This window comes from Dunckerocampus dactyliophorus, chromosome 19, assembly GCF_027744805.1.
Source record: "Dunckerocampus dactyliophorus isolate RoL2022-P2 chromosome 19, RoL_Ddac_1.1, whole genome shotgun sequence".
Lineage (NCBI taxonomy): Eukaryota > Metazoa > Chordata > Actinopteri > Syngnathiformes > Syngnathidae > Dunckerocampus > Dunckerocampus dactyliophorus.
Genome location: NC_072837.1, coordinates 13,952,603 through 13,963,226, shown reverse-complemented (window position 1 = coordinate 13,963,226; position 10,624 = coordinate 13,952,603). Strand labels below are relative to the sequence as shown.

The following is a 10,624-nucleotide window of genomic DNA, read 5'->3' as shown; positions in this document are numbered from 1 at the left end:
ACCTTCATGTCTTCAAAGACCCTGAAACACAAATGATCATGAAAACGATGGCAGTGTGGGTTTATTTCGTTGGTTTCTTTCCTTTTGGACAAGCTACACTAGCTAGCAATGATGTCACTGCAAGCGCTATTTTTGGTCCATGAGCACCCCTTGAGAACGTGAAGACGACAGTTCGTTGTTAAGCTAACGTCTTCATTTTATAAACCGTAGAAAAGACATCCTTCTGCAGGGACGAGGAGACATGAAGATTGTTCCTGTTGGATGTTCCCGAGTCTGCGGGAGACAAAAACGGAACGTTGTGGATCACGATGAAATGAAACGACCATTGGGGACCACCCAACTCCTACCTGGTGCTGTCATGACCTTCTAGGTACCCACCAGCTGCTGGCTGCTTTTGGACCTGAGACAGAGTGGATCACATGACCGGTTGTGTCTAAATCTATACAAACAATCTCTATATGTAAAACAATATCTTTGTCTTTCATGTTTGTAGCTGGACGTCACCTGCACACAGCACCGTGTCCGGGCTCCACATGACACTCAGCAGCGGGCCCACAGCGGTCGGGCTGCAGGACGCACACGCTGCGACACGGCAGGCCATCCACGGACAGGAAGCCCGGTTCGCACTGGCAACGCGCCTCGAGGGAGTGGCGGTCTGACACACAGCGGGACCAGGGGTCACAGGCCAGGAACTTGCAGGGGTCGGCCTGGTCAGCTGCGGAAAAAGGGTCATGTGACCACATTTAATGTTCATCGGGAACATTCGGCTCAGCACTAGCGGCTTCAAAGGTCACAACCTGGTTCCACGTCCAGAGAGCGGCTGTCGATGTGTATGTGCAGGTGCTTGGCGGCAGCCCAGCAGAACTCCTCCAGGACGCAGTGGACCGCCTCAGTGATGTTGTAGGGCACCGACTTCGCCAGCTTCATGCGGCTGTTGACCACCACACTGCCTTTGCGGAAGTTCAGGATCTCCAAGTTCTTGAAGCCAGTCAGGTTGGCATGCATGTGCGGCAGCAGCTGGGGGGGCACAGAGGGCACCATAATCTTCACGTCAACGCTTGCTTGGTTGTACCATGAAGACTTCCTTGTCCATTTTAGCTCTAACTTTGAAATTATTGTCTTGTGTAATGTTGAAGAACTCACCAAGTTGAGGAAGGTGTTCTCCAGGGATCTGTACTCTGGTGACGTCTTGTTGAAGAGGTCCTCGGAGAAGTCCATGTTGGTCACACGCAGGCTGAAGAACACCACCAGCTCTCGGCCATGGCTGGCCGTCGTCATGATTGGTGTGGTCAGGTATCTTACAGGGGGTGGTGCTGTGACACTCACCGACACTTGCTGCTCAACCAAGCCGCTCCCCTCGTCCAGTGGCTCGGTGGTTATCAGGTCCGCTGAATCCAATTCCTCTGCCAGGTCCTTTACAGTCTCAGGGAACAAAGCCGGTCTGCTAGTTTGCTTTTCGGACACTTTCAGATCTTCATCAATAATGGTGGCTGCACTTTGTCCAGGGGCCACCTCAAAGAGTCCAAAGTCCACAGTTGGACTGTGAGAGGAGACCAATCCAGCAGCAGATGTTGCTGGTGGCATTGTTAAGGAGTCTGAAGCAGGTGTCGCTGTCACACTCGTGTCACCTGCTGGCCGTGAATCTTCTTCAGCCTCCTCAGATGCGGTGCCCCCCTCTGAAGGTGTCACACCTTTTTGAAATGATGAAGAAAAGGTGAAGTGAATGCAGAGAACATTGCTGGTGTTCAACTGTTGGGTCATCACCCTTCAACTCACCAGCTGGATCAAAAGACTCTGCTGAGTCTGTGGTCACGTCACTGCTCACCCCATCAGAGAAGTCCTGAATGAGCGGATATTCCAGTTCATCTTCCACCTCATTGCCAAGTTGGACCTCAACGGGAATTACGGGTATATTGTCGTCTGGTCGGACAGGTTGAAGAGACTCTGATACAACCTCACCCATGTTCTCTCTGAAAAGAACACCTCCCTCAGCCTCAAAGTGGGGAAAGACCTTGATGGATTCAGCTGCGGGTTCTGAATCTGGCTCAGGAACAACAAATGTTTGGCCTTCTGGTTCTGCAGCATCAACTTCTGTTTCTTGCTGTAACATGCCTGGAACATCTTCTGCTGGTGTTGAAAGAGTGACCACAACTTCTCTTGGTTCTAAAGCTTCCATCCAATCTGAATTGTCACCTTTTTGTGGTGGTTCTGCCTCAAGAACATCTAGTGTGTGCTCGTCTGCTTCTGAGATGTCCTCAGGATGTCCTTCTGGAAATGCATCCGGGTGCAGAGTTTCGTGTGATATTTTCTGTGGATCTGGTTCCTCTAGAGCACCTTTGCTATGTTCTGAAACAATATCTGGCATTTGAGATTCTGTTTCCACATCATTCTTGTTTACATTTGTCTCTAGTTCTGCTTGAGACTCTGGAGGAGTTTCAGCATCTTGTACTTTTTCCTTTGGAACCACAGTGACGTCCTCTTCAAGTAGTTTTGTAACATCAACCATTTCCTCCTTTGTTGTGGAACCTGTAGGAACTGGTTCTTCTGAAAGATCAGGCAACATTTCCTCTCGAACGTCGGGCAAGAGTTCTTGTGAAACATCAGGCAAGAGCTCTTCTAAAACATCAGGTAACGTTTCCTCAAGAACATTGGGCAAGAGTTCTTCTGAAACATCAGGTAACGTTTCCTCTCGAACATCGGGCAAGAGTTCTTGTGAAACATCAGGTAACGTTTCCTCTTGAACATCGGGCAAGAGTTTGTGTGAAACATCTGGTAACGTTTCCTCTCGAACATCGGGCAAGAGTTTGTCTGAAACATCTGGTAACTTTTCCTCGAGAACATCGGGCAAGAGTTCTTCTGAAACATCAGGTAATGTTTCCTCGAGAACATCGGGCAAGAGTTCTTTTGAAACATCAGGTAATGTTTCTTGGAGAACATCGGGCAAGAGTTCTTTTGAAACATCAGGTAACGTTTCCTGGAGAACATCGGGCAAGAGTTCTTTTGAAACATCAGGTAACGTTTCCTGGAGAACATCGGGCAAGAGTTCTTTTGAAACATCAGGTAACGTTTCTTCTACAACATCGGGCAAGAGTTTTTTTGAAACATCAGGTAACGTTTCTTCGAGAACCTCGGGCAAGAGTTCTTTTGAAACATCAGGTAACGTTTCTTCGAGAACTTCGGGCAAGAGTTCTTTTGGAACATCAGGTAACGTTTCTTCGAGAACCTCGGGCAAGAGTTCTTTTGAAACATCAGGTAACGTTTCTTCGAGAACCTCGGGCAAGAGTTCTTTTGAAACATCAGGTAACGTTTCTTCGAGAACCTCGGGCAAGAGTTCTTTTGAAACATCAGGTAACGTTTCTTCGAGAACCTCAGGCAAGAGTTCTTTTGGAACATCAGGTAACGTTTCTTCGAGAACCTCGGGCAAGAGTTCTTTTGAAACATCAGGTAACGTTTCTTTTACAACATCGGGCAAGAGTTTTTTTGAAACATCAGGTAACGTTTCTTCGAGAACTTCGGGCAAGAGTTCTTTTGAAACATCAGGTAACGTTTCTTCGAGAACCTCGGGCAAGAGTTCTTTTGAAACATCAGGTAACGTTTCTTCGAGAACCTCGGGCAAGAGTTCTTCTAAAACATCAGGTAACGTTTCCTCTAGAACATCGGGCAAGAGTTCTATTGAAACTTCAGGTAACGTTTCCTCTAGAGCATCAGGTGAGAATTTTTCTGAAACATCAGGCAACACTTCCTCTAGAGCATCAGGTGAGAATTTTTTTGAAACATCAGGCAACACTTCCTCTAGAACATCGGGCAAAAGTTCTTCTGGAACATCAGGTAACTCTTCCTCTACAACATTGGGCAAGAGTTCTTCTGAACCAGCAGCAGTGAATGAATCTTCCAGAACAGTAGATATTGTTTCATCTGAAACATCTTGTCCAGTGTCTTGATGTTTCACGTCTTGTTCATCTGGATGCGAAGCTTCATTTTGTCCTTCTTCTGTCTCTTGAACCTTTGTTACTTCTGTACCTTCCTCCATTTGCTCTGGTGGTTCTTCAACATTTCCGTTCTGCTCAAGCATGTCATCTGATTGAGCTTCTAGTGCCAACCCTTGTGTCGGTAACCGTCCAGGTTCCTTGTCCTCCATTCCGGGAAGCTCCAAAACCAAGTCTTGCGCTTGTAGCACAACTTCTTCTGGCATGTAAACATCAGTCATTTCATATTGGGAATTGTCTCGCTCTGGTTCAGAAACTTCAAGGACTTCTTGAGCAGGCTCCACCACTAACTCTCTCTGTGGTTCTAATGATTCAGCCTCTAATTCTTTGACGTCCTCAATGAGGACTGTTAAGTCTGGCAGGGACCCGGTTACTTGCTGGGCAACCTCCATGGACTCAGTAGGCGTCTGGCCTGTGATGGCTGCCAGCGTGGTGGTGGTGATGAGTCCCAAAGCTAAAGGTTGGTCATCAGCAGAAGATGTGCTGGGCCAAATATGTGCAGTTGGGGTCAGCTGATCCAAAATGTCTTCATCCACAATGGTGGGGGGGCTTGGTGTGTAGTCTCGAATGAGTTTGCTAGTTTCAGTATGATGGATGCTTTCAATCTTATGAGAAATGATCAACTCTTCTTCTTCTGCGTTGGATGGATCCTGTACTTCTGGTGCAAATGTAATGTCCTCTGAGGGATCCAATAGCGTGACCAGGGCGTTCTCCTTCTCGGAGGGGCTGAGAGGCGGTGCCGGGTCGACTTTAACTGCCCGTGGCTCATCAGTGAAGACTTCAAATTCGTTGTGGGAGTCTGGTTCGCTGGCCTGGGAACAGTCACATGATCTGAATTTTTTTGTAACCACTTTTGTTCACTTCAGAGTCAGTTTTGTTTCCTTACCTCCAATTCAACATCCACCAAGGAGGATGACGTCTGGGCCAGAAGGGCGGCCGCTGACAAAAAAATATATATTTTGTCACTAGAGTCACAAAGTCGAAGTGTGTGGGACGTCTACTGCATACCTGGGTCAAAGTTCAAAGAACCCAAGTCTACCGGAAGAGACGCGTCCTCTTGCAGAGCTTGTCTCACCATCTCCCGGAGTTTGGAGTCTGGGGATGATGTTGGAGTGGCGCCCGCCATGTCAGTGTTGATTTTCGAGGAGATGGACTCAAAGACAAGGGAGTAGTGGACGGTGATACCGCCATCCCTGAATAGGACGCAGAGAGACGTTTTCCAGTGTCAAACAGTCAGACAAAGACCTTCTAAATATGAGGATATGACGCAAAAAACTAAATAGAAGCCATCCTGCGGCTAGAATAATGTGCATTTTAGAACAATCAAAGGAAGTAAACGTGTCCTACATGCTAGGACAGTAAAAAGAACAATTACCCGTCAGTATCTTGCATCTCGCTTGCATTGGGAACAATGAGAGAGAAGAATTCATTAAAGACCACTGGACAAGTCATTTCTATTCATTTTGATTATGATTGCAGCTAAATTTTATGTCATATAAATATCCACATAATGCTAATGAGGCTGGATGTCGTTATTCTGTCTCCGTCTCGCATGCCTCTTTTCAAACGGAAGCTTCAGTCACACATTCAACATGCACAAAGAAAAATATCACTCTCATACAACAAGCTCATCAGTTAGCATTCGACAGAATGCTGATATCACAAGACCAAGACTCTTACCTGATCCGCAACACATGGATGCTTTTAAATCCCGGAAGTTTGTCAAAAACGTGCTGCATCTGTGAAGAAAGACTTGTTTTGAAACAGAAGTCGCTAATCATCTGGCAGGGCGCCATCGTGTGGGAGCGCATGAATGGCTGCCATCTATCTTTAGAGGGCTGGTCACTCGAGTGACATAATCGTCTTTGGAGAGCAATCAGGCAACTTCCTGCTGGGAAAGGACCTGATGTGACTCCCTCCACTACACCAAACCTCTTTGGAGGAGGACATGGACCCCCCAATGTTCTGTCTGGACACCCAAAGCTTCTTTACTCTCAACTTGAAGCAACACCTGTTCCAACATCTCTGTCTCCAGAAACAGATCTAGAACCTCTCTGTACCTGGTCCTGCAGGTGGTGGGCCAGGTCTATGTACTGAGGCGAGTCCGGGTCATCCAGCAGCTCTCTGTATCCTGGATCCACCAAGTCGATGCTGAACTCAACCATCTGCTCTGCCAGACTTTCAGGGACGACGTTAGGAATGTCGGAGTCCTTTGGGACAACAAGTTAAAAAGACAAGAAGGCACTCAGCCTCACTGTGTCCCTTTGAATCAACCCTTCAGAGGAGAATGTCTCTGTCAACAAACATGTGCATGGTGCTGGTACCTCCTCCTTGGCAGTCCACTCTTCGTCGGGGGCGGAGCTTGGAGAGGAAGTGGCCCGGCCTAGGAGGATGGTGGAGGTTGGAACTTCTGGACCCGACGGAACTTCTGGAGCTGACGGAACTTCATTGTCAAGTTAGAACCCCATGACAGAGTGTGCACCATATCCAAAACCAAAGTCCTAGGTAGTCCAGTTGTTACCTTCCATGTCGGGAATGAGGGGAGCGTTTTCAGGAGTCACATGGTCTCTGCAGACAACAACATGGAAATAATATCAGAAGTCAATAACACAAATGATTCACAATTCTAATAAATGAAGACAAATCAATAAATATTGATACAAATAAATGAATCATATAAAAAGTAAATAATTAGTGCGTGCAGCACTGAACTGGCCCTCACACCCCCACACAACTCAAAGTTGACACGAGTCAGTGGGCACGTGGGACTCAATGCAAGCATCCCCAGTTTGTTTAAGATTTGTTTAAAATTATTGTTTCCTATCGGCACTGACAATTTCAGGAAGTGAACTAATCATAGCTTCAAAGTGTCGTCTTCATCATATCAACGAACGAATTATGATGAAGATCTGACCTTGTGGAGCCAAGTTTTGAATGTTTTGTGGCAAATCATAAGATTGACCATCAAATGTTTGTCGCCATGCCCCACCCACATCCTTTGGCATAGTCTGTATTTGGTGCGCAATATATCATGGCCCACCTGTCTACTATCTGTTTTCCATTTGGGTTCACGTGGTCAAAGTCTTAAGACTGGTTGTATGACCCATGGTTTTCACCCCAAATGGCCGCTTCAGATAAACATGGTTGACTTCCACTTTGTTTTGGGAGATGGGTTCTTGAGACTTTTTTTGTGCGTCCTTTCATGATAGACTTCTCCAACAACTTTCGTGATGAGCCGTGATTAGCTGGGGCTAATTAAAAGGGGGCGCTACTGAGCGAGTTTTGGGGTTTAGTGTTGGGAACCCCTAAAATATGAAACACCCTAAAATATTGGTGAGTTTTTGTGCATTTTAAGGCCCTCAAAAATGCAAGGAAAGTCGCGGAATAATAACAATAAACATAGCGGTTTCAAAAGGGGCTTGGCACCGTTATCAGTGCTCCGGCCCTAATAAATGAATAGGAATAAAAATACATGACTAGTAATAGTAATAAGTAATAAAGGACTAAAGCACATACTGCATTGCTTTGTACAAGAAGATAATTTTTCCTTAAACATTGATACCTACCGTTGTGATGGCTGCCTTTCGTCTCTCAGGCGCTTCATCCTCTGCGCACACACACACACACACAACAATGACACAAAACAACACACACATGATTGACATGAATGATGTCATCATTTAAAGGCCAAAGAGTGTTTAGTCGATCAAGTAAACAAGGATTACTTTTAGATTTAGATACAACTAAGTAGATTATTTCTTACTACTACTTGGCAGTACTTTTACAAGAAACACGCTTCTTTTGTGTCTTTGAAGTACTACTTTAGCATGTTGCAGTCATGTGTTACCTTGTTTTCCTGCTGACCAAACGTGTTTCTATGACACCAGCTGGCTTAGCATGCTACTGCCACCTTGTCTTCATGCCGGCGTCAGACATGTAATGACCACAACAAGCCACAGATGATGCTGTCACAGCTCACCCGGTGGATCAGGTTCAGGTGCTCCTCGGAGCTGCTGAAGTTTCTGGCAATGTCCGAGATACACAGTGACTCCTGCTGGCAGGCCTGAACCCATCTCTGGTACTCTGTGGTCCCAGGAATCCTGTCTAAGAAGATCCTGTAGGCCTCCCACACGGCCTCCTGGCACACTAACAAAGAAGACAACTTGTCAGGAGTCACATACCCCGTTTCCACTGTGACTGGTTCGGAGCTTTTTTGGAGCTGGTTCTCAAAGCTTTGCTTTTCCATTGTCATGGTTCCACAATTGGTTCGTGCTGAAGCTGGCTGTTTTGGTTCAACTCTTGTCTCCAAAAACTTGCTGGGCCGAGTGAGCAACCTCCTTCTCTTTTATTACATTGCATTGCATTGCAACTCTAACAATGGAAAACGCTCTGAAAACATGGACACCAGAGGAAACCCGCTGTCTCTTGTCCATTGGGACATCTGAAGAAGTGCAGAAGAAATTTCAAACAGCGACAACAACCCTGCCGATACTGGAATGCATCAAGAGGCGAGATGGCGGTTGCTTGTTTTTTTCGGTCTTTCGAACAAATGACAAACTTAAGAAATGAAAGAAGGACTACAGCAGGGGTCACCAACTTTTTTTCTTGCGGGAGCTACTTTTAGAAAATGAAAATGGCCACGAGCTACTCACGGGCGCCTCATGTGGTCATGGGGGGCTCCCTGGTGCCCGCGGGCACTGTGTTGGTGACCCCTGGACTACAGAGACCAAAAGACAGATCTAGGCGGGGTGACAGTGGTTGGAGGAGAGTAATGCCTTATTTTGAGGAGCTCGACAAACTTTTGAGCCACATATGCCAGCTTGCTGGTGAATGCTGGCAAATAACGCCACCGAACTCCAGGAGTTGGTCATAAAAGAAGACCCCGGCACAGGCCATAACTGCCTGGACTCCTGTAAGTTGTATTTGTTTAATTTAATGTTCACAGCACAGTTTTTAGGTGTAAATACTAGCCTGTTGTTAACGTAAGCATCTTAGCTTGCTATTGTCAAATGAATAAAAGCATCGCCACCCTCCCCTTCTCATTTCGGCATACGGCAGCAAACTAGTTTCAGTGTAAACCGATAATCATGTAAGAAGTAACATTTATTGTGCAACTGTGTTAAGTTTTTTTTTAACATATCTTTCTGTCAGAAAACAATCCTCCCCTCGCTACGAGGTCCCCGCAAACCCGAAGCCTGCAACCTGCAATCTTTTATGTCAAAATGTTTTGCATTTTGCATCTTAATTTTTACATTTTTGCAGCTTTTTATTTATATTTTTACCTGTAAATAATGTGCAGTGTCAAGCACTATTCACTAGAGTGAATAGTGTGTTTTGATAAAAAAAAAAAAAAAAAGCTCAACACTTGAAATGTCCTGTTATTTCCTGATCGAAGGCGTAACCCCTGTGACGAAATGACACGGCTCCCCAGGACAATGGAAAATTAAACAGGTGTCGGAGTCAGTTTGCAGGTAACACGGTTCCACCCCGGCCTCAAACTTAATCAAGCACCAACGTTCGCTACAGTGGGAAAGGGGTAACGGAGTGCTGGACTGGTGCAGGGCAGCCATACCTCTGAGCTTGTAGTACGCCTGATGACTGGCCAGAACATCGCCGACACTTTCCTGAGGACAGATTCTCACCCCGGAGTGAAGAAATATCGACCTCTTGGATCGACGCCTGGAGACATCAAATGACAAAGATCTGGTTGGCGAGGGCAACCCGAGGAACTCCACCTCGGGAGCAGAGGGGACCGCAGCCTCCTTCTTCAGCACCACCAAGTCCGAGCTGAAGTCCAGTCTGGCGCTCCGGCCTGCATTGGAGAAAGGAAATGTGAAGCACAGCTTGATTGCGATTGGATGCGAACAGAAATAATTTATGTCAATCAATCATCAAAGAACTTGATGTTCTTTAGGAGATGAGCCGTAGTCTCCATGACAGTGAAGGGACATTTAACAACATTGGCTTCCGAGCACTCGTCTTTTTTGGCAACTAATTGTAATAACAATACTAATGGGCGAATACGCTGTGATCTTCATCCATCCTGCAAACATTCCTATGCATGAGACTCACCTCTGACCTGCCAAGCGAGGACAAGCAGCAGCCCAAAGGTCCAGAGCATTATGGGACAAATCGGAAATTCCAAGTGCGTCCAGCGGCTGAGGCTCTCTTCCGGCTGTCTCTGTCCTCTACCTCTGCTTCACATGGAAGATCCGCCCAAAACCTCCGCATGAAAGGATGCAGACGAAGAGAGTCGTCTTTCCTCTGCTGAGGGGACAGAGGGACAGTTGCAAGTGAGGTTAAAAAAAGTCCACTCTGTTTTAGGAATAATCTGTTTATCTGCTGCTCAGACGTAATCCCTGTTTGCCCTGCGGCCATCGCAGCGCTCGCGTCATCCTGTTAGTGGCTTTCTGTCCACTGGACCACCACTTTGTCCACTATAGTCCTGGTGGGGTGGGGGGTCCCCAATTCCCAACAGGACACCAAAGAAGTAGAAAGTGCAGGAGGAGCCAAAACATTCACCTGTGACAGAGGAGATGCTGTCTCTACAGTACTAGTCCAATTGTTCTTACCGACTGTCCTTACCTATTGTCTTTAATGAATGTCCTTACCGATTGGCTTCACTGACTGTCCTTACT

The 10,624-nt window shown here is 46.5% G+C and overlaps 1 protein-coding gene across 2 annotated transcripts; it reads right to left on the bottom strand.

The window, feature by feature from the left end:
• Window positions 1–43: 43 nt before the first annotated feature.
• Window positions 44–10,294, bottom strand: LOC129172062 (titin-like). 2 transcript variants are annotated; one of them, XM_054761398.1, is made up of 17 exons: window positions 10,059–10,294; window positions 9,559–9,798; window positions 7,966–8,132; window positions 7,553–7,593; window positions 6,508–6,554; window positions 6,311–6,429; window positions 6,047–6,196; window positions 5,667–5,725; window positions 5,362–5,382; window positions 4,995–5,179; window positions 4,873–4,925; window positions 1,777–4,798; window positions 1,144–1,691; window positions 798–1,017; window positions 505–715; window positions 348–400; window positions 44–273 (listed from the first exon to the last, which is right to left on the bottom strand). In XM_054761398.1, the coding sequence occupies exons 1-16, from the start codon at window positions 10,105–10,107 to the stop codon at window positions 367–369; spliced, it is 5,166 nt and encodes a 1,721-aa protein (XP_054617373.1). In that variant the 5' UTR covers window positions 10,108–10,294; the 3' UTR covers window positions 44–273; window positions 348–366. The 2 variants fall into 2 exon arrangements, with proteins under 2 accessions (XP_054617373.1, XP_054617374.1); XM_054761399.1 differs by having other exon boundaries at window positions 6,311–6,420.
• Window positions 10,295–10,624: the final 330 nt, after the last annotated feature.

Bases quoted from the DNA above. Each gene is read 5' to 3' on its own strand.
- LOC129172062 (XM_054761398.1), bottom strand. From the start codon at position 10,107: ATGCTCTGGACCTTTGGGCTGCTGCTTGTCCTCGCTTGGCAGGTCAGA. The intron at 7,594-7,965 runs GTGAGCTGTGAC...GTGTGTGCGCAG, and splicing joins ACCTGAACCTGATCCACCGG to AGGATGAAGCGCCTGAGAGA. The intron at 1,018-1,143 runs GTGAGTTCTTCA...GTGCCCCCCCAG, and splicing joins AGAACACCTTCCTCAACTTG to CTGCTGCCGCACATGCATGC.